Source organism: Rattus norvegicus, chromosome 3 (assembly GCF_036323735.1).
Source record: "Rattus norvegicus strain BN/NHsdMcwi chromosome 3, GRCr8, whole genome shotgun sequence".
In the NCBI taxonomy this organism is placed as follows: domain Eukaryota; kingdom Metazoa; phylum Chordata; class Mammalia; order Rodentia; family Muridae; genus Rattus; species Rattus norvegicus.
This window is the reverse complement of record NC_086021.1, coordinates 187,316,638-187,344,144: the sequence shown is the minus strand read 5'-3', so window position 1 is coordinate 187,344,144 and position 27,507 is coordinate 187,316,638. Positions and strand designations below refer to the sequence as shown.

Here is a 27,507-nt window from a genome sequence, read left to right as displayed (position 1 = left end):
GGCTAGTGTAGTACAGATGCAGCAGGAAGCATCTTCAGGGAGCTAGCCTGCAGGGCAAGGCTCTCAGAGCACGGGGCGTACACCTGCACCAGGAAAGTATGCATACGAGAGCGCCCTCCTACGAAGACACTATATTTACCTGTGGCCCCCACCCCCAAGGCTGAGAACCTGAGCAGAGAACTTGAGAAAGAACATTCTGGGGGCTTCCTACCACCAGGGAGGTCCCTTCCACTGGGAAGAAGGAATGAGGAGGACAGAGAGCAGGGAGGAGGAGAAGGAGGAGAAAGAGGAGGAGGAAGAGGAGGAGGAGGAAGAGGAGGAGAAAGAGGAGGAGGAAAAGAAAGAGGAGGAGGAGGAGAAAGAGGAGGAAGAGGAGAAAGAGGAGGAAGAGGAGAAAGAGGGGGAGGAAGAGGAGGAGAGGGAGGAGGAGGAGAAAGAGGAGGAAGAAGAAGAGGAGGAAGAGGAGGAGGAAGAGGAGGAGAAGGAAGAGATAAAGAAGGAGGGGTTGGGTGTCACTGAGCTTCCCAGGAGCCATGATCCATCAACATACCAATCTTGCCAAGGGCATAATGCCTGCTTCCTCCTGGACAGATCCCTCATCCTCACCAGGTTGTGAATGGCATCTCAAAGTTCAAGTGACAGGTCCCTCTATGGTGCCACACTTTTGATCCCTCAGCCTAATGAGTACATGGTACTGAGCACACAAGGACAGTTTCTCCAAGGGAAGAGACTGGGGTTACGTGGCAATGAAATGGAAAGACTTTCTATGGCTCCTAAGATGTCGTGGGCACCAGCTCTCTACCTCCAGCTCACAGAGGTAGCCACCCCCAGTGACCCCCGGGAAGAACGGCACAGATGCTGGTGTGGTGGACCAGGCTTGAGAGGACCAGTGCCATCAGGGGAGGGCATAGGAGTGTAGGCCATTTGTGTCCCTGCATGGTCTTGCTTTCACTGCAACTGGGGCCTGCCGTAGATGTAGCTTTCTGTGCCTGGGCCCTGGAGACCAGTTACTGGCAGGGGTAACACAGAAGGGTGTGTCTAGGGCCCTGCTGGATCTCTGAACTCTCCTATCATGCACCATTCCCAGGTTACAGTTGGTTTACTGCTTCCCAGCTAGAACAACATACCAAGTCAGGGCCTGAATCTGTCCGTTCACTGCCTGGGCAGCAGTGTAGGGCACACAACAGCCACTCGACTCTCAGAATGGGGTATGCTGTGTCACCCTCACCCCCTGTACTATCAGGCTTTCCTTGAGAGAGGCTCAGATCCAAGTCTCTACTACAGCCCACCTGGGCTCATACATCCTGCTCTGCAGGAGCAGGGGTTCAGACTCAGGCTGTCCTGATTTAGTAGAGAGCAAGATGGTGGCGGACTGGGAGCCACTGGCTGGGTCCTGACTCTCGGGCGATGGCATCACAGGCTCTCACCAAATGTGTAGGTGGAGCCCTTTTATCTTTTGTGGGACAATGTCTACTGGTTTGTCCACAGGGGCCTCTTTCTCTAGCCCTCTTACCTGAATGGGTCTTTGTGCTTCCTTACTGGGCCTTGTTATGATCACCCTTTCCACTCTCTCTGAACACAAAGGCCAGATCCTCCTAGCTAAAGACAGTGTGCCAAATGCAGCCATTTTTGTTTGGAATTTAACCCAGTCTCTATCCCTGGCTTTCAAACCTCAAGGATTAACATAGTCCTATCTGAAGCCAGTTGAGTCCTCCAGACAGTGACCGCCTAGTGCATCTCTACTCAGTTGCTGTCTGAGAGCTCTATCTTCTCCAGTGACTCAGCTCCGTTTCTGGAGAATTGAGATGGAAATAGTGGAGAGTAGAGAATTTTGCTGGAATTGAACAATAGCAATTGAAGTAATTGAGGAAGACAGGAGAAAGCAGGTCACCACTCTGTGCCTAACCAGCCCTAGAAGAGGAGAGGGAAAGGAGTGAGGAGAGGAGGGGGGAGAGGAGGGGGAGAAGAGGGGGAGAGGAAGGGAGGAGGAGGAGGGAAAAGAGGGAGGGAAGAAGGAGGAGAGGAGGGGGAGAGGAGGAGGGAAGAGAGGAGGGGGGAGAGGAGTGGGAGAGGAAGGGGAGAGGAGGGGTGAGAGGAGGGGGGAGAGGAGGAGGAGAAGAGGGGGAAAGGAGGGGGAGAGGAGGGAGAGAAGGAAGAAGAGAAAGAGGGGGAGGAGGAAGAGAAGGCAGAGGAGGAAGAGCAGGAAGAGGAGGAAGGAGGAAGAGGAGAGAGAAGAAGGGAAAGGAGGAGGAGAAAGAGGAGAAAGAAGAGGAAGAGGAAGAGGGAGAGGAGGGGGAGAAGAGGGGGAGATGAGGGGAGGAGGAGGAGGGAAAAGAGGGGGGAAGAAGGAGGAGCAGGAGGAGAAGGGAGAGGGATAGGAGGGAGAGGAGGGGGAGAGGAGGAGGAGAAGAGGGGGTAGAGGAGGAGGGAGAAGGGGGGAAGAAGGAGGAGCAGGAGGAGAAGGGAGAGGGATAGGAGGGAGAGGAGGGGGAGAGGAGGAGAAGAGGGGGTAGAGGAGGAAGAGGAGGAAGAGGAAGAACAGAAAGAGGAGGAGGAGGAGGGAGAGGGAGAAGAGGGAGAGGAGGGAGGAGAAGAGGGGGAGAGGAGGGGGAAAGGATGGAGGAGAGGAGGGGGAGAGGAGGGGGAGAGAAAGAGGGAGAAGGAAGAAGAGAAAGAAGAAGAGAAGGAAGAAGAGGAGGAGGAGGAGGAGGAGGAGAAGGCAGAGGAAAGCACCAAGGCTGAGGCCTGCTCCATCGTGCCAGCCTACGCTGGTTCAGTTTCTCCTTGGAGAGGTGTTGGGACAGGTTGGATGTCTAAGGCAAGCTCGGCTCACACCTCATCTTCCAACTTAAGTTGCACACAGCATGAGGACATCTCCTAATGTCTCTCTGTCTGCATCAAGTGTGCACAGACACAAAGCCCACCAGCACTGCCATTCCATCACAGACGAAGGCTGGGCGGGACTCAGTGCCCTCTGACATGCTGTGGTCACACAGCCAATAAAGGCCACATCTCAGCTGAGTAGAACCTACACTGTCTTCAAGGCCAACACCCCTGCCCTCCAACCACATAACTACAGAGGGTCACTGTCCACGTGCCACCCTGTGCACTGCTCTACAACTTAGTCAGGGGCAGTTTGAATTTTCCAGAGAGCTCTGAGTTTTAGAGCAAAGATGGGAATTGATGGCCTCAGGCTCCCCATAGCTCTCCAACCTGCCAGATCCCCCAGATGTGGGCACTCCTAGGGAGGAGACATGCTACTTTCTTGCAGCTCATTCTCACACCTTATCGCCAGGAGCCCCTACTTCTGGCTGAGCAGCTCTGGCTTGTGTTGGGGCCCTGCAGACCTGGAGAATGAGACTGTGGAGCTTTCATAGCTGCAGACTTGCAAAGGGGGCAGCCTGGGTTACCAAGACAGAGTTCTGCAGGGAGCCATGGCCACACTTCCACAAAGGAGCCCCAGTGGGTGCCTCTGTGTTCAGCAGGTCTCCCTCCTGGTCCCCAGTGTGGCAGCCTCTGTGGTCACCACAGGGAGAGGGCGGGCAACACTGCCCTGACGCTGCTGCCAGGGCACTGTCAGGTCTCCCAGGACCCTGAAAGTGGGTCAGACAGAGGTAGGCGGTCAGCTCTACTATTTCTGGCGAGCTTCCACTGGTCTACCTTCTCTTACACGTATCCCAGGTCACAGAACCCTGTCTCCTTTGTAGAACAGAACCATCTCTGATGGTCCAGGCAGGCCTGGTGTGCAGGAACGCACACCCTCTTGTGCCTGGTATGTCAGGGAGGGCTCACAGCTACTCACTTATGGTGGTCCAGCTCTGGGAAGTGGACTTCAAGGGACCCCAGACGAGCTGGGAGTTCACCCTCACTTTTCTGAATCCCCGATGTTGCTACCACACACCACTGGGCATGCTGGGGGATCTCACAGGTGTCAGCTGGTGACTCACCCGGAGCAATCGAGACAGTGCTGCTCTGGGTCCGTCTCCCTCCAGCCCAAGCAGGAACCAACAGTGAACATCACCGGCATCTCTAACCGTGTGTCTGTTCGGATCACAGAGCCTGTTGCTTCCGTGCGGCTCACAGCCCAGCTCACCTCTCGGTCCAGGCCCGCTGCCACAGTCACGATGTCCCCTGTCTCACTGTTGATGGTGAACATGTTCTGGGATGGGCTCTGGGGCGTCTGGGTGACAATCCGGTATCTCACCATGCCGTTGGCTGTGGTGCTGTCATCTGCATCGTTGGCGGTGACCGTCATTACGTATGTACCTGGAACAGACAGCAGGTCAGGTAGGGATGACCCCAGACACCCGTCCCGCCACACACGCAGGGCTCTCAACACAGTGGCATCCTTCTCCACAGTGTGGTCTAGGAGCTGCCGCTTGTCTGAGGTAGCTCAAGGGCAAAGCTCCTTGGTCCCCACCTGAGGACGTCCTCCTAAGCGTATGGCTCTCTGACATTGTTCTGAACTTTTCCTTGCTCTGCAGAGGACAGAGCCAACCTGTACTAACAAGTGCTTCTTCACCTCTCTGGGGAGCTGGCAGCAGGACCGGCTCTGAGTCAGGACTGCCAATGCCCTGAGCTGCAGGACCTGAGGCTGGGGACAGAGTCCTCATGCAAGACTGCTTCCCGGGGACCAAAGGATGCCGAGTGAAGTCCTGCTGGTGGGTATAAATGGGAGGACTCCATAAAGACGCTGTGACTGAAACATAAATCATGTACATAAAGTTCGCCCTTAAAAAAAAAAAACAAGCCCAAGGTTTTGATGTTGTCATGAAATTGAAAATAGCTGTCTCCACCATGTAACTGCACAAGGCAATCCTCGCCCCGGAGGGATATCACAGCCATCACCAGCCCCTCCTTGTCCTTTCTCCCAGCTTCCCAGGTTCCGGTCTGATTTCTGTTTCTCCAGATTTGCCTATTCTGGGTGCTTCATGTAAACGAGGTTACAGAATCTGTGGCTTTTTGTCTCTGGCTTCCTTCACTGAGCCTAGAATTTCCGGGACTCCCTCCTTTTTATGAGTGAGTACTACTCCACTGTGTGAATGAGACAAACATGCTACACTTACTGACTGAATGCTTGTCACGCCCGGCACTCAGCTTTATGAACGAGGTCAGCCAGAGAACTGTCAACCCCTCCTCACACAGTGAGAGAGGCACCACAGACAGGCAGATACTGAGCTGTAAACGAACAGTGTTTCCTAGGAATGAGGGAGGCCCTGATCATGCGAAAAGACAGATGGGTTAACTGAGTGGGAAGGTGGAGTGCCATCATCCCCAGTGGGACCCTCCTGGAATCTCGGCCCCCCGGGAGACTGAGGCTGATGGATTGCCACAAGTTCGAGACTGGCCAGGTTCTAGGCCAGCGTAGGTTGCACAGTAAGATCAAAATAAGCCAAGGAAAACGTGGTCTGCAGAGGAGGCAGAAAGAGGAAGAAGGAGGAGGGAGAGAGGAGGGAGGGAGAGAAAGAGGGAGGGAAGGAGGGAGGGAGAAAGGGAGGAAGGGGGAAGAGGCCAGCAGAGTGGGGAGTTGGGGACTGAGGAAGAGAGAAGAGCTCCTAAAGCCTACACCACAGTTTGGAAATCAGGAGACTTGGCTGTTTTCACAAGCCAGCCCTCAGGGTGAGGTGAGGATGCTCCAGGCTTGAACACTTTGAGCCAAAAGGAAGAAGCAGGCCGCGGGTTGCCATGGAAACGACCCAGGAACATTCCCAGCCCTAGAGCGGAGCAAGGGCTCTGCAGGTTTAGTTGTTCTTTCTGAAAGGTGCAGAGAGAAGGGGGAGGAGGAGGCCTGGAAAGCTGGCCTAGTGAGGAGTCCCTCCCTCGTGTTGCCCACGGATGCTCTACACCCCAACGTCCTCTGCACTGTCCACTCAGCAGGCTCTTGAGAATGTCTGATAGTCTGAGGGGCAGGCTCTCAGGCAGCCTCTGCCATTTTTACCTCCTGTGAAATGTCAGCTTATCCCTCAAGCCTGAGAGGTGGCTGCCCTTTCCAACTCTTCACTTCTTGGCCTGCCTCTCTCTGTCTCTGTCTGTCTCTGTCTGTCTGTCTCTCTGTCTCTGTCTCTGTCTCTGTCTCTCTGTGTGTGTGTGTGTGTGTGTGTGTGTGTGTGTGTGTGTGTGTGTGTCTAAATGTTCCCGAGTCTCCTTTGCACCCTGGTGCTTAGGATTCGGATGTAACCTGGGCTCACAGCCATCCCTGGGGACAGCAAGGAGCACAGATACTCCATGAACACCTGTGGGAGGCAGAGGCAGGGGAGGGTCCAGGAAAAAGGAAGGGCAATTAAATGGTAGACTAAAGCAGAGGAGAAGCCACTTGGCACAGAGTCCTAGACCTATGCAGAGGACCCAGAAAACAGTGGATACTGTTGGTCAGAGAGGAAGGAAACTTCAAGGAAGTCCCAGATGTCAGGAGGGAGCACAGGGAGGAGGATAGGGACCCAGGAGTCACAGGGAGACTGCCGGTAGTGGGTTCGAGTGCTTGGGGAACAGTGGAGATGCAGGAGTTAGTGGAAGGTGTGACCACCAAGACCTTCGGCTCTGTGGGAGAAAGCAGCTCTTGTGTGGTGGTACACTGGGACAAAGGAGCTGCCAGGACAGGCTGAGGCCAGGGTGTGCTGTCCCACACAGAAGGGCTTCACCTGCTTCCTGGGCACAGCCTAAGACTGTGGTGTCCTAGTTCATAGAGGACAGGCTGTGAGCTTTATTGTGGCCCAGAGAATGAAGGGTGGGGGAAGTCACAGGAACGGTGGAGAAAACTGCTGACTGTTTCAGTCCCGGAGCTGTGGAGTCCTGGGTGTATCCATCAGGCAATGGGGCTAGCCTTGGGCCCAAGTTAGAGGAGACACCCTCTCTGGGGACTGTGGGAGGCATGGCCATTAAGGCAAGGAAGGAAAGTGTGCTCATCTGGGCTCATGCCCAGGGCCATGCAGAAAGCAGAGAGGACCAGAACACGGGATGGGTGGACAGTGGCTGTGGGGGCAGGGGCACAGAGATATCCTTCCATCACGAGGTAGGCCAGAACTGCATCGCCTCTCGCCCAGGCTGTGAGCATAACTCATGTGTAGAGATCCCTATCTGCCCCCAACAAAAGTATGTGGAGAAACAGCCTCAATAGCCCATCTACAGGGCTTCACAAACACGTTCTCACTTGTAAAATACTGCACAGTACCCTAGTCACGTAGAAGCACCTCACAAAGTCTAGAAGCCCGGAAGCGGCTGCATCAGCATCTCAAAGATGCTCTCTCCAGGCACCCATAGGACATCACGGCCCCACCTTGGGATGTAGAATTGGGGGGAGACAGATGTCCCTGGTGACTTAGAAAAGAGCTTGCTGCCAGATTGCCTGGGGCTGTCTCTTGTCTCCAGAGTGACAGGAGACCACAGTCTCCCAGATCTTGGGGACAGAGTACCAATGTCATCTCGACCCTTCACAGCACGGCGTTTTCTCGCTTCCCCAGTGGAGTCTGTTGAGTTCCGGACAGCTGAGTTACAGAACGTTCAGTGGGCTGGATTTATTGCTCTCGGCAGGGAAGTGGGCAAATTTATGGTTCTGCAGGACCCTCGAATCCCACAGACAGATGCACGGCCTTGAGCTGCTGAGAGGCCATGTACTGAGTTACGGCTCCTGCCAGTGGCCTGGGGAGGACCATAGGCAGTGGCCTGGGGAGGACCACAGGCAGGACACATTTTTCTTCAGACTCTTGCTTGCATTTTTGCAGGTCAAGTGCTGAGCACAGTACCTGGACCCTAGAAGGGAAGATGCCTGGGTCTTACTCAGCTGGGTTTCGAGAGACATCTTGGAGGGAGCCTTGAGGGAGAACTCAGAGTATGTCCCACATTTGTCTGCAGCCCCCTGCAGTCCTTGCTAAGGGCCCACCTAGCTTTGTCCCCTCTAGACTAGGGGCAGGGCCAAATCCCTGGCACTTGCCTGTGCCTTGTCCTGGAATTTTTTATTTGGACTGTTTTCACTGGGCCCCAAAAGTCACATGACTAGAAGCACCTTGTCTAGTGACACAAAAGCAAGGAGGCCCGGGATGGGAACCAAAGGGCTGAGGAGTCCAGGCTGACGAGTCATAATCATAGCTCTGAAGAGGCACACCGACCCTGCCAAGACCTTCTCTACCTCCAGGTTTGGCGGGAAGGAACTGAGTCCTGGGAGCTCCCCACACGGGGTCTAGAGATGCTCAGGTGATGGCTTTGGCCAGATAACCTTGGCTCTGGTGTTACTTGGAAGGTTCCAGAGGAGGAGGAAGTGATGGATTTTCAGGGCACTTCTGGAAGAGATCTGTGCTTGTCTTCTGGGATCCCTGTAGCAAAGTGTCCCCGACTGGAGCTTACACAAGTGTGTATGCCACAGCCAGTGTTGCGGGATGAACAGGTCGCTCTCCCTCCCAAGGCTCCAGAAGCTTTCCAATTGCTAGAGGTGGTCTCCAAGTCCAGGGGTTCCTGGCTCATGGCCACACCCCTCCAAACACTGCCCGCCTCTGTCCTCACTGGTGAGTCAAGTGTCCTCTTCCCGCTCTTGGATTTGCCCTGACTAGCAACGTGTACAAAGCTGACCTCCTGTTCTTAAAGTAGACCATGCTCTCCTGTCCTGTGGGGTCCTGAGTTTGGGGGTCCAGTTTGGACCTATTGTTTATGGGGACTATGTGGAGGATGGGGCTGGTAGGGCTTAATACTGACTGCAGTGACTAAGCACAGGAGGCTGTGACCTCTGTGTGACATGTGTCTGGATGGCCTGGGTAGCTTCAGAGGCCAGGCTGGGCTCTAAACTCAGATGTCTCATCGCCAATCCAGTCTGAATCTGGCTGTGACCCCCCTGGCTCTTGGCTTGCTGCTGTATCCCCTCTTTGAGTCTCAGGTTCTTCTTTCAGAAGCTGGAGCTGAAGGTGTCTCGAGTCTTAGTCCGGAGAAGATTGATCTGGGCTCTGCATTCAATGCTATTCCGGTGGGTACTATGGGGTTAGAGAGGTCATATCTCCTCTTTGTGTCGGGGATGGCGAGACGGTGGCCAGCGCCCCCTGCTGACCCTTCCTTCTCCCAGTGAGGTCACAAGGATGACCTCAATCTCCCAGGCACTCTTCTGAGTGTTGAGCATTTGCCCTACTGCAAAGCCAGACCACCAGCACAATGGCTGTGCTCATAGCCACCCACATGCACCGTGGAGGGAGCGCCCACCTGAGCCACATCTGTGCTGGCCTGGGTGCTACTCAGAGATTGAGAAGAATGCCTCTACGCCTCCCACCCCTTCCTGGAGAAAGACTTGGATTTTTGCCTGTGAGCAGAGCCAGGCAAGCCAAATGAACCGTCTTTTCTCTGGGCTCAGGGGTGTGGCCCGCTCTCCCCAGGGGTGACAGCCCCTCCTCTCTGAATTCACTGGCGGGTAGCGGGAGAGCACAGAGGACTCCAGGCTCCACTCTTCCTTGGAACCCGTGTACTACGCTGCCACACGCCTTAAAGGATTAATTTCACAAGCCTTAAATTGCAGTTTAATTTGAAAACTAATTCAGCCCCATAATTGGCTTTCTGCTCAAATCACTGAGGCTAAAGATTTAAATTCTTAATATTCAGATGACTTTCAAGTATCTGGTGCCATCTGTGCACCAGGCCGTGGCATTAATCTAAGGGGACTTCCACCGGCGCAGAAATGAAATAAATAAATATGGGGGCCTGCTAATAGAATAATCTATTCAAGCCGGAGCCCGGCCTTGTACAGATGAGAGTTCCTCTCACTCCCGACTTGTAGATTCTTCTGCTGTTTAATATTTTTTTTATGTGACATCAATTTCAGAATCCATAGCGGCGGGGGTCTCCGCACTGCTACAAGGGGTCAGGGTGTGCAATGAGTTAAGACAGCTGACTGAGAGGTCAAGACGTCGTTTTGCTTGGGCAGTTTGAGAAGCGATGCTGCAAGTTGGCTGTGGGCTTCTGGCCAGAAGCATAGCAGAGGTTCTGTGGCCAACCTGGGGGTGCTCCAGAAAGGAGATGGGGGCTGGGAGGGAACGCAGTGGGTAAAGGGCTTACTGCACAGGCACGAGGACCCAAGCTTGAATCCCCAGGGTCCACATGAAAGTTGGACGCAGTAATGCTCAAATCCGTCATCCCAGCGTGGGAAGGTGGAAGTGGAGAAGGAAAATGAATCCCCAGGAGCTTTGGGATGACCACACTGGTGAATGGAAAGGTGGAAGGTGAAGACTGGTGCCTGAGGATGTCCTCTGACCACCACACTCACACTTTAGCGAGCACACGTCTGCACACAGGTACAGGAACACACATGCACATGCATACGCGCACACACACACTGCACATACATGGTAATTATTTTTTTTAAAAGGTGATGTATGTGTGGCCAGGGTGATTGTGGGGAAGGGAGCCCAGCTAACAGGACAGTGCTGTCCTAGGTCAGACCCTGAACCCTACCTAGAATGCCATCTGTCATGATGTGTGAACTGACTCCCCTCCCCTGGCCTGGGTGAAACCTGAACCCTAGTGTGTATTTGTCACAGTGCGAGTGTGAACCCCCCCCACCCCCCCAGGTCTAGGTGAGACCTGAACCCTACCTAGTGTCTGAGTGTGAACTGCCCCACCCAGGCCTGGGTGAGCCCTAAACCCTAGTATGTCATCTGTCATGGTGTGAGTGTGAACTGCGCCACCCTCCCCCCCAGGCCTGGGTGAGTGCGAGTGTGAACTGCCCCCCTCAGAGGTGCCTGTGTTTGCACACTTGGTCCCTACTTGGTCATGCTATTTTGAGAGGTCATGGAAACTTTGAGGGGCGGAGACTGTTTGGGGGGATATGAGTCACAGAGGGGAGGCTCTGAGGTATTTTATAGTCCGAGACCCTCTCCTCACTTTGCTTCCTCTCTGGTCTCTGCCCCCTGTCATAGAGGTGTGATCAGTACTTGCTGTATGCTCTTGCTACCACAGAGCCACTTGGCACATGCTTCCTCTCAATGATGGACTGAACCTCAAACTGTGAGTCAAGGTAACTTTTTCTTTAGTAAAGCCACATTTGCCTCAGCACTGAGGAAGGCCACTAACACCCCTCCGAGGCCTGAATGCTGCTGTAACTCTTTCTCAGCCAGGTGTGTGTGTGTGTGTGTGTGTGTGTGTGTGTGTGTGTGTGTGTGTGTGTCCAGAAGGACTCTCATCTGAGGGGAAAAAGGCTGTAGCAGCCCATTGATTGGCGAGGGTGAGGACTCCTGATGTAGGCTCTCTATGGACTGCTGGCACACAGCAGGAAGGTCAGCTGGCTTTTAAATATATCTTCCTACATTTCTGAAGAGATGTTAAATTCAACAAAAGGGACTTGTCAAAGTTTGGGGAATGATGCAGATGCTATTATCCAACCCTCCGGATCCACGAAGTAAGTGGTTTTATTTCCATTTTATCGGCACGTAATGAAAAGCTTGCTCTAGGCCACATCAGGGTCACATGGTGGCTGCACTGTAGCAAACCTGGACAAGTAGAGCCCCTGGGTTCCACACAGACGTGTAGGCGCAGTTCTGGCTGGGGAGCACTCTCCTGTCCCCGGGAATGCACTGTGAGGGAAGGGGAGAAAACTCAGATACCGTCCATCCCGACACCCACACCTACAGCTATCACAACAGTGACAGGCGCAAGGACCGTGGGCTGTGTGGGAGAGCAATTCTCAGTGCACCTCTGAGAACAATCTAATTAGAGGCAGACAGAGACACGAGCGGTCACCGCAGAGGGTGCGCAGATGGTGAGAGACACGGGACAAGATGCTGTATGTCACTTGTCATTAGAGAAACATACTCCGACTGCAGCGGACACCTCTGTGCACCCACCCTCGGCTGTGCACCGAGCCTGGTGAGGCACAGGTGGCTGCCGTTCACCATGGTGGGAATAGCACAGGGACAGCTCCTCGAGGAAGGGCATGGACGTGTCTTACAACGTGGTCCACTGGATCCCAGTGTCCTCTGAAGACCCTTGCCTTAGAGGGCAGGCCCTCAGCAGGGGGCTGTTGGGAGGGGGTGATAACACGCTCTGTTTGGCTAGGAAGGGCTCCAAAAGGCTTGGGCTGAAGGCTTGGCCCTCTACCCGGCAGATCTGCTCACTGAGAGGCCATCGGGTCATGAGAGTTTTGACCTTGCCAGTGGATCTATTCCCCGGTGGGTTCCAGCTGGAAGACTTGCTATCCGTAATGGTGGCAGTAAGCAGAGCTGGGGTCTGACTGGAAGTCTGTCACTGGAATGTGCATTTGAAGGGTATGTTTTGTTCTCTGCTCCCACTCTTTGTTGCCTGCTGCTGTGATGGTCCCTGTGCCGCACGCACTCTATCGGTAGAGTTCAGCCTCCCCTCAGACTCACAGCCTTGGAGCCAGCCAACCATGGGCTGAACTCCCTGAAATGGTGGGCCCAAGTCAAGCTTTCCTCCTTGTAAGGTGGCTGTGCCTGGGACTGTGTCACAGAGACGGGAGCTACCGCCCTGTGTGAGCTGGCACTCCTTATGCAGACCTTTGTCCCAGAAAAAACGAACCTGTGCTCTCAAACATCCCCGCCCCCTACCCCGTGCTTCCCCTTGGCAGCTTCACTTTGAAGGTCTCAAGCTGCAAAGCACTTTTCAGGTGACAGTCAGCCAGCCACCTAGCAAACGGTGGCCGCTCTGTGGCTTATACTGTGGACCTCCCCCCCCCGGGGGGGGGTTCTGTGTGCCTTGGATGAACCTCCAGGGTCTCATGCTGAGTGCAAGTGTCAACCCCAGAGGTTCTGTGGTTCCATCTACACAGAGAGAAGAGCATGGCAGGCCTTGCCAGGGTGAGGGTGAGGTTGGGTAAGGGCTGTGGCTACAAAAGACGGTCAGAGGGATCTGTATTCTTTCTTTTCCTCATTGCTCTGACCAACCACATCCGGATAGCTGGCAGGAAGGACCTTAGGGGAAGGGGAGTTAATTTCAGCCCACAGTTGCTGGGTATATGATAGAACAAGGGACGAACGTGGCTCTGGGGAGCAAGGAATGCAGCTGCGACTTCTGTATTTCCCAAGGCTTCGTGACACAGGAAGCAGGAAGCAGATGGGAAATGGGATTGGGTTATCAAGCCTTAAGGCCTGTTCCCAGTGATCCACTTCCTATGCCAGGTTCCATATCTCAGAGGTTCAGAGCCCATGGCAGGCACTCATATCACCGCATATATTTTTATATGTCTTTTGTGTCTTGATGGCTGGGCTCACAGAGCCACATGGGTGACAAAACTGCATAGAAATAGACACCTAGACACAAACGTGTACACAGACAGATACAAAACCACATACCCATATACATAGGCTCACACACAAACACCTACACAATCAGACACATGCATAGACTCATACATATATGCATAGACTCATACACAAACAGAGATACACAGATATGCACACACAGACACAGACACCTACACACACACATGCAGAGGCTCACACACAAACATAGAGACAAATATCTAGACACAGACAGACACATGCACGCAGACACATAGGTATACATACATAGATCCATTCACATAAGTGAGTGCAGATGATACTGGCCAGCCTTTAACATGCCTGTGGTGGAACTGATGCTGCGTCCCGAGCATGGGCCACGTGCTGGTCTGGGGGATTCTACTGTGAGAGTCAGGCAGTGGCGACTGTATTTCTTCTCGCAGCTACATGTGAATATATATTTTCTCAACAAGCCCATAATTTAGGCAAAAAGACATTTCTAGTGAATTCCTACAATTGAGAGAAGACTGAGGCTCTGGAGGAAACTGAGGGGCGTGCAGGCTTCTTGTGGGTCCCCAGGCTGCTCACAAGTGGCCCTGAACGAACCCCACCCTTCAACGTTCTCTGCCGGCTTAGTCAATATTTAATCTTTTCCCATTTGTTTTCCATTAGGACGCATATCTGAAACCTCTCATTAGCCCATCTTTCCAGAGAATAATGACTAATTTCCGACAGTAGCTTTCCTTTCTCCTACAAAGACCCTTCCATTATTGTAATTTACTGACGGAGGAGGAGAAATTGCAGGCAATTTCCAGGGCCCAGGGACTGTGCTACAGGAAGGGAATGCCACGTCCTCGCCCTTGGCTGGGGTCTGGGGAGGAAGGAGGCGCCAGGTTAACGTGACATCATCTGACTTCATCCCATAGTTGGTCTGGATAAGTGACTCCTTCAGGGACCAGAGACAGATTCCGTAGTTGGGGGAACCCTGAAAGTCACTCAGAACTCAACGCTCGGACCTTGGTTAGCTTTCCGTGAGCAGCCCGAGAGCAGGGTTCAGATCTGCGAGGGCTTCCGTAGCCTGGCTGGCTCTGGTTAGGACTCACTGCTTGTGTCTGCAGCTCAAGGGCTTAGGAGGATTTCTGAAAGCTTCTGAGGCAGCATGCTGCTTCTGTTGGCCCTAATGAGTCAACACCAGCTACACATGCTGTTAGCTAGTTATTTATTTATTTATTTATTTATTTATTTATTTATTTATTTATTTATTTATTTCCTGTTTGCTTTAAACGAAGGTGTGGGAAGCCGGGTTTGTGAGAGGGAAGGCCAAGAGAATTTCAGGCCCATTAGCTAAGCCCCAGGTCCTGGATGAGAGGACACCTGCCTCTGTGCTAATGAGAATACACCCCAGCTGAGCCGAGCCTTCCCTCCAGCCCCTCCATGAGGTGCCCTTGGCTGCCCTCCTTCAGTTTCTTGTAGCTAATTTGCCCGCCCACCGCCTGCCCCTGCGCCTCGAGGGACTGCCTCGCGATGAGCTGCCTAAGGTTCCACAGAAATAATGTTACATCCGTTCTCTCCGGTGACACTGGGCTCGCCAGTGTCTCGCCGTCCTGGAAGACAATCACTCGAAAATGCAATCACTTTGTTGAAACAGCTGGCCCCCAGGGACAGGCCAATGACAACCTCTGCCAACAGGGGAGAGTATGATAAGTGTTTGTCCTCCTGCCCGAACCAGAGGAGAGGCTGACCCCTCATGGGGCCCGTGCAGCCCTGGGATCAGATGGCTCCTTGGAGGACGGTCTGCCCTGGCTCTGCTTGCTCTCGATTTCTGAGAAAAAAACTGCCTATTTTGCCCAGTAGTCTGCAGAGCTCAGAATCACTGCAGGAGCTGGGGTTGGTGGATATGGTGCAGGAAGCTAGGTAAATAACAGGGAGAAGTAAGGGGGAACCTTGTGTGTGTCTGAGAGTTGCTCATACTCAGGGTATAACCAGATGGAGTGGCTTGCTGTCTGTCTGAACTTCAAGGTTACTTGGGTGTTACGTGTTTTTAAATGTCTATACCTGGGGTCTTCAGCAGAGGCTTCTGTCACCTCATCTATCCTACCCTTCCCAGGGTAAGGCTTGCCCAGTGAGGTCCTCCCAACCCCCATCACAGGAGACAGCTCAGTAGGACCACCTAGGGGCTTGTTGACCCCTAGGCTGACATCTCCCGAGGAGACCAAGCCAGTGGGCCCATCACTGTGGGTCTGGCTAGCACTCTGTACCTCTGAGTAAGCCTCCAGCAGGGTTAGAAATGTGGGCACCTGTGTTGTGACCCCATACACAGCTGCTTGGGCCCACAGTGTCCTCACTGCTAAATGGTGACTGGTACATTTGCTTGTCAGGATGGTGGCATGCAGAGATGTTGAAACCTGACTCACAGTGAGGGTCCTGGTATATGGTAAAGCCATATGTCCTATGATCTGTGAGAAGAGAGGCTCTTGGGTCAGTTCTCAGGGAAACAGAGGCCCTGACATGGAGGCTCACCTCCTGGGTTGGGAGAGGGGTTTGCTTGTTTGGTGGGCCTTGGTCTCTGGCCTGGTTTCCTAACCCTGGTTGGCACAGCATCTTCCTTTCCTACGTTCTCTTTGAACACATGTTCCCCTCTCCTATGCTTCAGCCCTAGTCTAATGTTACCATAGAGACAAAGACAAGACCAAAAGCCAACGTAAAATCTCCCACTCTAACAATCTAAGCCTAATACTCGGTCCTTGACCCAGGATACAAACAACTAGAGCAACTCTTGATAGCTCCTGGGCCTCACCCCAATGGCCGGTCTTGTGGAGGGCAAGCGATATTAAACAATTTAGTACTTTGAGGGGAGGTAGCTCAGTTGGTAACATGCTTGCATTGCAAATACGAGGATCTGTGTTGGACTTACAGAAGCCATGTAAAAAAGCCAGTCACAGTGGCTCATGCTTACAAACCCAGAGCTGGAGAGGCATAGATAGATGAAGCCCTGGGCTTGCTGGCCTGCCAATCTAGTCTATGTAGAGTTCTTGATTAGTGAGACCCCTCAAGAAACAGGGTAGATGAGCAACGCTCAAGGTTAGCCTCTGACCTCCACATGCACATGCTTGCATGTGCGCTGACACATGTGTACTCACACATGTGTGTTGACATATGTGCACTGACACATGTGCTCACATACATGCACTGACACATATGCACTGACACCACATGTGTATTCACACATGTATACTCACATATATGTACTGACACATGCACACTGACACACATGCACTCTCACATATGATTCACATATGTGCATTCGCATATGCACTCAAACACGTGCACTCACACATGTGCACTGACATACATACACTCACACATGTACACTGACATATATGCACTCACATATGTGTGCTCACACATGCACTGACACATGTGTATTCACACATGTATGTTCACGCACATGTACTGACACACGTGCACTGACACACCCGCACTCTCACATGTGTACTTATGCACGTGCACGCACATATGCACTCAAACATGTGCACTCACACATGTGCACTCACACAATGTGCCTCCTACATTCACACACTCATCCCCTGAAAACATAGTGAACCACCCTCCTGTTATCTATTCAGTAAGGACCCTGTGACCAATGGTCAGGTAACTTCTTATAATTGCTATAAAATATCTCGATTCCCTCTCAGGAGCCTGTCCATTCATCCACCATCTTTCTGTCCTCAATGTCTAGTCTTCCTTAAAATTTTCACATCTGCAGAGAGACTCTCTTTTTTTTTTTTTTGGTTCTTTTTTTTGGAGCTGGGGACCGAACCCAGGGCCTTGCGCTTCCTAGGCAAGCGCTCTACCACTGAGCTAAATCCCCAACCCCGAGAGACTCTCTTATAAACCATCTCCTGTCAATAAAAATGCTGACGGTCAATGAGGTGAAGCAGGATTAGAAGGTGAGACATCCGGCAGGGACAGAGAGAATTCTGGGGGACAGTGAAAGGTGAGAGAGATTCATCCCAGAACGATGAGGTGACAGATGGAAACCAGCAGGTAGCTGAACCCAGGTTGGAATAAAAGGGATGATAAGTTAAGAGCAAGTTGGAGAACAAGCCAAAACTTACAGCCTAGGGATTTATTAATCAATAATTAGTCTCAGAGTCATTACCGCTGGGAATTAAGTGGTTGGGAAGAAAAACTAGATCTTACACATGTCAGTCCTAGTCTGGTTAAAAGCATTGCTCCCTTGTCTAGGGTCTGTCATCCCTGGCATGGCAGTCCCTTCTTTTCTCCTTCAGCTTCTGAAGTTTGAGCGCCATCAGACTAGTCTCTGTGGCTACAGTGCCTCTCTGTACTCTGAAGTGTGTGAGAATGGGGGCTGTAAAGTCTTGGGCAGCTGTATCATGTGTTAGCAGTCCCAGCCCCATGTCCCGCACAGTGTGTGGGGTCCCCAGGAAGCAAATGCTGACACGTCCGCTGAGCCTTACCTGGCTTGGAGCCCTCATCCACAGAGCCGTTGTAGACCTGGTTGATGAACTCGGGACGGTTGTCATTCATGTCGATGACGTAGATATACAGATCAATCGGATTCTCCACCTTGTTACCGTTCATATCCACTGCGTGGGCTCGGAGCTGCAGAGCAACAGACACACGCATCAGAGCTGGCAGCCACATCCAAGGGTATGCTTGTCTCTGGTGAGTGTGGTTCCTGGGGACTCACAGCTCTGGGGTAGCACAGTAGCTCCCTGCTTCCTGGGAAAAGAGGCAGGGGCAACCTGGGCAGGGTTCAGATGGGACTGAGAAACCCAGAAACTTCTGTGAGCCTTGGCTCTCTCCCCTGTGCACTATGGGATGTGATGGTTTGAATATTCTTGGACAGGGAGTGGAACTATTTGGAGGTGTGGCCTTGTTGGAGTAGGTGCGTCACTGAGGGCGTGGGCTTTAATACCCTAGTTCTAGCTGCCTGGAAGCCAGTCTTCTGTGAGCAGCCTTCACATGAAGATGTAGAACTCTCAGCTCCTCCTGCACCATGCCTGCCTGGATGCTACTATGTTCCTGCCTTGACGATAATGGACTGAACTTCTGAACCTGTAAGCCAGCCCCAATTAAATGTTGTCCTTATTAGAGTTGCCTTGATCATGGTGTCTGTTTTCAGCAATAAAACCCTAAATAAGACATGGGGGTCAAGTTGGCAGAAACAGGGTGCATCCTCTATCTGTGATACCAAGGTCACCCAAGGCCCCTCAATCTGACATCTTCACATGCCTGGGGTAGACAGGTGCCCTGCGGACAAGACGTTACAGTTTTTCACAGTGGCTTCAGCTAGGCCACTGTGACTTGTGGAGTGGTGGGGCTTAGGTGTCTGCTCCTGAGAGGTTGACTGAAGGCAGGGCCCGGGGAGAGATCTTCATGGGGTGCATACAGGTGGAGGGTGTGTGATGCTTCAGAGGTGGGTGTCAAGGAGGGACTGAGGGAGGGCCAAGCTGGCCAGGACCCTGGGAGACCTACTGCGGTCTCTTTGTCTCAGCTGCCTGTTCACCCTCTGGAAGATTCTTTTGCCCTTGCTTCAGATATGTCTGCAGTTCTGAGCTTTCACATCGAGTGGAGGATGAGCGTAAGAGGCCCTGCTGGCTCCCTCCAGACTGCTCTTGACCCTGAGCAGCTGTGGATATGCACAGAGGGGCCTGTCTTCCCTCCCCTAGGTGACTGAAGTAGCTGTGGTGGGAGCTCCAGCTTGGGCAACAGCGAGGGGGCGAGCCCTGTGGGTTTTCAATGCCTAGTTTCTGCAGAAGTGATGTCGTCCTAGTACCTTGTCACAGGTGGACAGAGGACTTGGCTGTCACAGGAGCTCTGGGCTTACCCTAATGCTGGTATGATTTTTTTGTCTCATTACTTTGACATTCTTGATGTCTTCTGGGAGAGACCACCCTCTCCTTGACACCAGGAATAAAACTCTATGCCTGTGCTGTACACAGGACAAGCAGGGGCAGGAGGCAGCAGAGTGGGCTGTGTACCAACTGTCACAGGCTGAAGTAATAAGCCTGTAGACTTCGAGCCTGCTGACTCCTCCTGTGGGAAGATGATGGAAGATACAGAAGAAGGCAGCCTGAGAAGCCCCAGTTACAGCTGGTTCCCTGCCTGGGATGCCTACCACAACTGCTACCTCCCAGAAACATGAAAGCAATTTTGGGGATGCCCTGAAGCACAGGGCAGATAGACTATTCCAGTGGGAAATCAGATGGCTTGATCGGGCCTCAAGTCAAGGCCTCAGGGAGGGAAAGGAGCAGGAAGTAGAAACTCCTCAGGCCGGGGACTTTCTCTTACAGACCAGGATAATTAAAACTGAGCTTGTCTAATCTTGGAAGAAGTGAGTTTAATCAGTGAGTGGCTTCCTCCAGTGGCCATGAGGAAGCTCTGATACAGGGCTGACTCCAGGTGATCTCCCGCCAGGGAAAGAGGCAGGGGGAGTGGACAGGCTATGCCTGATATCTCTTTCCCAACCTTCGATCCCACACATGGTGGACCTCCCCTCTAGACTTGGGCATGGATGCCTCTAGAGAACACATTCTAGATAGAAGTGGAGTGTGAGGCAGGCAGGAGGACGGGGAAGTCAGGGAGGAGGTAGCAGGGGGAAGTTGGGGGTGTGGCCTGCCAGAGTGGTCCTTGTCAGGGTGAGTGTGAGAAAGTAGAGCACACAGCTCTCTGTCAAGTGATACCTGAACTTCACAGAGTGAGGCAAAGCCCCTGGGGGCAGGGAGGGGGCTTGGGGACTCACAACTGCTTCCCACACAGCAGCCCTCACAGCCATGGTGAGCACTTCCTACCACCTGCTCGAGTCTCTCCACCTGACCCAAGCTTCAGCCCCAAACAGCCTGTCAGCCCCCAGATGAAAGTCTGGTACCAAGACCAGCCCCATCTTTGCTGTGTCCTCCAGTTGTTCAGCCTGTGAATAAAATCATCTTCCTGCTCACAAAGGACACAACGACTTCCCAACTCTGCTCCTGAGGGAATCTCTCCACCTTTCCTCCCTTCCTCGTCCCAACCTGGGCCTCCACTGCGTGAGAAGCAAAGCGAGGATGCTCAGATGGCATTTCCTGGGACACGCAGGGAGACGCTGTTGGCACGAGCACACTATGCCTGTGTCTGGCTCTGAAAATCTGGGGACCCAATCTTCTCGGGGGTGTGGGGTCATGGAGGATTCATTTGTTCCCCAAAACTTGGGCAGTGCTTACGCCAGTCATTTCTGTTTTCCCAGCATCCAACACACGGCCCAAACGCATCCTGAATGCTCAAGAAGTAAACGTGGTGTGGAAGGATGGATGTGTGGTTGGCATGGGCAAGTGGGCGGATGTTAGATGGGTAGATGGTGGATTGGTGGATAGGTAAACAGGTGGGTGGGTGAATAGGTAAACAGGTGGGTGGGTGGATAGGTAAACAGGTGGGCGGGTGGATGGGTAGACAGGTGGGTGGGTGGATGGGTAGACAGGTGGGTGGATAGGTAAACAGGTGGGCGGGTGGATAGGTAAACAGGTGGGTGGGTGGATGGGTAGACAGGTGGGCGGGTGGATAGGTAAACAGGTGGGTGGGTAGGTAAACAGGTGGGTGGGTGGATGGGTAGACAGGTGGGTGGGTGAATAGGTAAACAGGTGGGTGGGTGGATAGGTAAACAGGTGGGTGGGTAGGTAAACAGGTGGGTGGGTGGATGGGTAGACAGGTGGGTGGGTGGATAGATAAACAGGTGGGTAGGTGGATGGGTAGACAGATGGGTGGGTGGATAGGTAAACAGGTGGGCGGGTGGATGGGTAGACAGGTGGACAGGCAGGTTGATGGATGGGTAAGTAGATGGCTGGATGGGAAGATGGTAGATGGACAGATAGATATGTGTAGTTGGTTAGATATGCATTTGAATGGGTAGACGGATTGGTGGGTGACGAGTGAACGGGAAGGTGTTTGTAAGTGTGAGTGGATGAACACACAGATGAGAAATGAAGTCTGTAGAAAAGGGGGGGGGTGTCTGGATGGATCGTGCTTTTTTTTTTCCCGAAGTTTCTGTGAAGAGGGACAACTGGAGAGGCACTAGCAGGGCCTGTGAGCCTGACTGTGTCTCTGCTCATCACAGAAGCCATGAGCTGTGCAGAAGGTCCTGGTCTGCGGATTATAAAACGCAGCTACTTAGGGCTCAGGTCGTGGTCTCAGGGCAGGAGACTTGTGGCTCAGAAGGGACAAACCACATTCCTGAGGTTGCTTCCCCAGTCCTTCAGCACAGCACCCTGTTCCTCAGGGCTTGTTGGGGTTGGCCGGGAAGGTCACTGCTGCCAGTGACAGATTCAAGCTCCAGGGATCCCCCCCCACCTGCTTTACATAAACCGGCAGTGAGCAAAGTTCTGTCCTTGCCTGAGGATATCATGTGGATGATCTGACAAGTCCTTGTGCACGTGGGGCCTCCTTTGGAGAGAGGAGATGGATGGCCAATCCTGAACAAATGGCTATCAGACAGAGGAGTACCAGGGTCAGCTTGCAATCAGCACAGAGCTGGTGCATGGAGTCGCAGCAATTAACGTGACAGTATGGGGCAGACTCTCGGAGAATTTCACCTTTGTTCTCAGGTGATTGTCAAGCACTGGGCATCCAATGGCTTGGCATTTAGCCACGGGCACACACAACACGCCGAACACGCCCACCTTTGTGCTCTTCACCCGATAGGGCGGTGATGATCTTTATAACAGTGTCACAGCTGAGATCTCTTCACGCTGAGAGGCCTGAGTCCAGGGTGGGCTCAGTAACTTGCCTGAGGCCCACAGAGGTAAAGTGCTGGACCTGGCCCCTCACTGGTGCTGGAGCAGAGCCCAGAGCCCAGAGCCCAGGGGATCAGCCACAATGTCATTTGACCATCACATCAGAGAGAGAGAGAGAGAGAGAGAGAGAGAGAGAGAGAGAGAGAGAGAGAGAGAGAGAGAGAGGAAGGAGAGGAGGAAGAGGAGGAGGAGGAGGAGGAGGAGGGGAGGAACCTGGTCTCCCATTTCATCTGCAAAAGTTAGTGGGGCAAGAAGGAGACTGAGCCCTCACAGCCTCTCTTTTCTCAGATTCCTCCTTCTGGGAAGGACTGTCAATGCTGAATTAAGTCCACCCTAGCCTGGAAGCTCTGAGGTGGAGCTTAGCAACCACACTTTGGTCAGCCTGCGGTAGATGCCAGGGTCTTCCTCTGTGGGTCCTAGAGTGTGCCTTGCTGCTGACAGTGGTGTAAAAGGGTTGGCAGTCCTCAGACCACCTGCTACGGCTCGCCGTGTTCCACATATGGCTACTTACGTGGTAAGAGGCTCTTTCCTCTCTGTCCATGGGCCGAGTAACATACATCCGGCCAGACATGGAGTCGATGTTGAAGACCTCCATGGGGGGCTGGTCGGCGCCTACCCCCGTGATGCTGTAGCGGATGGGGATGTCATTGTCTTTGTCCGACCTGATCTGAAAGGCACAAGAGTGGAGATGTGAGGTACCGTGGTGGCTGACACATCCATCCTGACCTGGAGGGCTCACGCTTGCCCATATTCTCAGAGCACCGTGGGTCTCCACTGGGACAGCTCAGCAACATCTCTCTCACACTGAAGCGCACTTGTCCCTTTAACAAAGCAACCAGTCATTCAGCCCTAGGGAATTCACTTCCCTTCTGTGCTCAAACATATCCCAGGGGAAAGAGCCAATCCGGTTTGAACACGCATGTCCAGTCTTAGGTGCACGTACGGTATGGCAACCTGTGTCTTAGGGTGATTTTTTAGACAAAAATCCTCATTAACCTTGTTAGCACTCTGTCTAAGCTTTGCCCCCACAGTTACCTGGCAACAGCCAGGTACCCTGACACTATAAAGGGAGTTGCTTGCCCCCCTCCTCACTCTCTTGCTAGTGCTTCCTCTTGCTTTCTCTTCCCACTTTGTCCCTTCTCTCCCCATTCCTCTCCCCCTTCTCTTCGAATGCTCATGGCCAGCCTCTACTCCTCTCCTTCCCTCCTCTCCTCTCTCTCTCTCTCTCTCTCTCTCTCTCTCTCTCTCTCTCTCTCTCTCTCCCCACTCCCGCCCCTACTACCCTCTTAACTCCCCTCCCCATGCCCTGAATAAACTCCATTCTATACTATACCATCATGTGGCTGGTCCCTCAAGGGGAAGGGATGTCTCAATATGGGCCTGCCAAGGCCCCCCCCTTCCCCCAGACCTCCATAGAACATATCCCCCCTCTCCTTATCCTTTTATTAACACAACAACCATCTAATGCCTGTGCATGACTAGGCATGCATCTGATTAAAATATCCCACGCCTGCACAAAGGCCCGTTTCCATAAGTCAATCAAAAGTTTATCAGAGCAGAAAAACCATACCCCATCTCTACAACCAACTTCTCTTCCTCAAGGGCTCAAAAACAGCTTCTAGGAATACACAGGCTCTCAAGGACTATGGCTCATTCTCCATCTTCCCTACACATGGCTACCTCGTGTTTTCTCTTGTAAATAAAACTCCTTGCTACACTGATGTATATGTATATGTATATGTATGTGTATGTGTATGTGTATGTGTATGTGTATGTGTATGTGTATATGTATGTGTATGTACACACACACACACACACACACACACACACACACACACACACACACACGTTTAGTTCTTTGATCCTATGAAGATGCCAAGAGTCAGGGATACAACAGGCTCAGCAACCACTAGTAACAGAAAGGCAGTTGGTGGACAGGGAGTTCCTGGGTACCATTAATCTCATGCCCAGTGGCTGAGATTATCAGGTTATAAGCTGGCACAAGGCACACTAGTTCAAGATGTTTTATTTTATTTTATTTTATTATTATTTTTTTTCTGGAGCTGGGGACCGAACCCAGGGCCTTGCGCTCGCTAGGCAAGCGCTCTACCGCTGAGCTAAATCCCCAACCCCCTATTTTATTTTTTTGAGGCAGTGTTCATGTAGCTCAGGTTAGCCTCCCACCCTCCCACCTGTTATGTAACTGAGGATGACTTTGAATTCCTGGTCCTCCTTACTTCCCAGGTCCTGGGATGACAGGCAGGGACCAGTAAGTCCAGTTTACACAGTGCTGGGAACCCAGGGCTTCATGCACCCTAGGCAAACACTCTGCCATCTGAACTACATTCCCAGCCCTCGATATTTCAAGTTCATGCCAAGCTATGGCGTAGTATGCCAGGACACAAAGAGACACCAGCAAGAGGTGCAGTGGCAGAGTGAAGTCCCCATCCACACGACAGGCAGGATCTGCTGGGCAGGGCACTTTGCATGAAATGAGACAGGAGTCTCTCTTGATGAAGGTATGAGAGAAATTAGAGAACAGATTTTTTTCCCCCAGTTTTATTTGTACACCAAACTGAAAGGTGGCTCCAGAAAACCCCCAGTTCCTAAAAAATATTCAACTAATGAAGAACATCTTTCTTTTCTTTCCTCATTTTAAAGGATAAGTTGATTTTTAAAAAATTAAGACTCCTAAAGCAGGAGCAGGGGCTGTCTCTGATTCTGTTGCCTGTCTTTGGATCCCTTTCCCCTAACTGGGCTGCCTTCTCTAGCCTTAATAGGAGAAGATGAGCCTAGTCTTACTGCAACTTGATATGCCAAGGTGGGCTGATATCTATGGGGGGTCTTCCCTTTTCTGAGGAGAAAAGGAGGAGTGGATGGAGAGAAGGGAGGTGAGAGGGAAGGATTGGGAGGAGAGGACAGAGGGGAAGCTGCAATTGGAATGTAAATAAATAATCAATAAAATTTAATTAAAATATAATCACATTGTTACTCCCTTTCTTTTCTCTTTCAAATTCACTGGCTACAGCTTAGTGTTGACTGTGTCTTATTGCTAACAGTGGTCTCTCTTACGTACATCTTCAGCGAAAGGGAGCAAGCAGAGTAAAGAAAAATGCAAAATGTACAGTTTAAAGAGAAAAAGAGCACCTGGAAGTGTAAGGTAGAAGGCAGAAGTTCCGGTGCTCAAGGAGATAAAAAGTTTAAAGAAAAGCCAGATCCAAAAAGGGATAAAGGGAGTGGTGACCTCGGGGCAAGGCTCTACCCAGCTAAGCTCCCAACTTGTGAAAAGGATTTAAAGAAAAGCTAAGGCAGAGAAAGGAACCATCAACAACAGAAAAAAAGATACAAATGTAACTGAACAAGGGGTCAGGTTCCCCGCCTCAGCAGGCTGCAGAACTCTGCAGCTGGGGTGGTTTGACTAGGTTTGGCCTTCTTAGACTCTCGGGTTTGAATACTTGGCCCCTAGGGAGTGGCACTATTAGGAGGTGTGGCCTTGCTGGAGGAGGTCCTGTCACTGAAGGGTTGGACTTGGAGGTTTCCTATGCTCAAGCTATGCCCAGGGTGGGACACAGTCTCCTTCTGCCTTTGGATCAAGCTGTAGAATTCTCAGCTCCTTCTCTAGCACCACATCTGCCTGCGTGCTGCCATGCTCCCTGTCGTGACGATAATGGACTAACCCTCTGACACTGACTGTAAGCCCCCAGTTAAAAGCTTTCTTTCCTAAGACTTGCCTTGGTCACGATGTCTTTTCACAGTAATAGACTAGTGACTTAGACACACACACACACACACACACACACACACACACACACACACACACACACACTCCTTCCTTCCTTCCTTCCTTCTTTCCTTCCTTTCTTCCTTCTTTCCTTCCTTCCTTCCTTTTGACAGTCTCACTATGGAGCCTAGGCTGTCCTGGAACTCACTATGTAGACCAGGCTAGCCCCTAGCTGAAAGAGTCCTGTCTGTGTCTGTCTCCTGAGAGCTGCTGGGTGTGCACCACTGGCCCCAGCTGAGATTGCATTTAATAAGCCAGCATTTACCCTGGTCAAGCCACAACTGGTTACACAAGAGTGAAGCCATCATCACCCGAGTTACCTATGCCTCCTGGTCTGGGCATAGCAGAAAAAGTCTACCACGGAGTCTGAGTTGCCCACGTATGTTGCCCTGGTGAGGTGGTTGGTCTCCATTTTTGCAGAAAACGGGATTTAATAACCAGGGACACGGAGAGTCTAGTGGAGAGACAGCCTGCCCTGTGCCTGTGTCTGTGTTCTTGGTGCCTGAAGGGTAAGGGACAATTCCCACAGTCGTGAGGTGGCTCATGGCACAGGGACAGGGAGCTGCCCTGGAGGACTAGGCACCTCTGGGTTGTGGTATGTTGGTAGCTTTGACTCTGGACTTGGACTTTGGGATCACAGTCAGGTCTCAAGTGCAGTGATTAAAGGGGACACATGGAGCCAGGGGCAGTGACTGGTGTCTCCAGTAGACCTGGAACAGATGCTGTGATGTCATACAGAACTTCTACCACCTCCTTCTGCCAAGAAGGGCATTAATTATAACCGTGCTGAAAGGAACCGCCGTACAGTTAATACTTTTTTTTTTTGTAAAGGAAACTCATCGTGCTTTGATCCTCTGCTGGGCCACTCCGAAGCCCCTCCTGACATACAGCGGCCGTGGGCTGCTGAGTGTGGTGTCCAGGGGGCTCTCTGCACAGACCTTGGAGTGCTCAGATTCTCTCATAGTTTACCTTGTGGAGAAGAAATACTGTATAAAGGAGCCTGGCGGGCCAGGGGAGAGCACTTTCCTGTGATTTGTGTCTGGAAAATGAGGAAAACATCGCAGACACGAATGTGGGTAGGGAGCAGGAAGCGCAGGCAGCCCTCGCGCCAGCCCCCTGCTGAGGACGCCGCAGAGAATTGCTTGGGCTCCTCTGCGTTTGTTGTTAGAGGACAGAACAGATGGTAAAAGGTTAGTTTAAAGTGATGTCTGCATTAAAATAACGTACGGCGGCACCGGAGGCTGTGTTCACCTGGGGACTGTAGCAGGACCGCTCTATCCTCAGAAAAGATGGAGGGAGGGAGGCCCCCAAGTCCCCCACATAAAGTATTTGCCTTATTCAAATGAACTTGAAGCTGGATAAAGTCACCATGTGGCTTCCAGCTGCAGACACCTGGGTTTATTCTCGGTGTATTCAAGTGAGGGAGCAATGGGGCAGAATCACATCTGGATTCCAGATGTGTGGCGGGTAGGGGAGAGAGGAGGGAGGGAGAGGAAAAGAGGAACACTCAGAAAAGGCCCTCAGTTTTGGGCCAAAACCACACAGTGTGCCAGGCCCTAAGGTGACAGACAGCACAAGGACACTCACCGTCCAGGGACAGGAGGTGTTCCACAAAGTGAAACTCCGCAGTTATAAACCTGGACAACGGCTGTCAGTGACAAGTGGGTCTGCGAGGCTGTGCGTAGCATGGGGCAAGAGTAGCTCAGAGAGCTTGACGACCCAATTGGGTTCCTTTGCT

The 27,507-nt window shown here is 52.3% G+C and overlaps 1 protein-coding gene across 2 annotated transcripts in view; it reads right to left on the bottom strand.

The window, feature by feature from the left end:
- Cdh4 (cadherin 4) overlaps positions 1-27,507 on the bottom strand; it is a 478,258-nt gene that overhangs the window by 36,876 nt on the left and 413,875 nt on the right. For both annotated transcript variants that reach the window (NM_001419540.1, XM_039106754.2), the window contains exons 5-7: positions 22,500-22,655; positions 17,681-17,825; positions 4,094-4,266 (exon numbers count right to left, since the gene is read on the bottom strand). In NM_001419540.1, the coding sequence (NP_001406469.1) occupies positions 4,094-4,266; positions 17,681-17,825; positions 22,500-22,655 (474 nt within the window). The remainder of the gene's footprint in view (positions 1-4,093; positions 4,267-17,680; positions 17,826-22,499; positions 22,656-27,507) is intronic.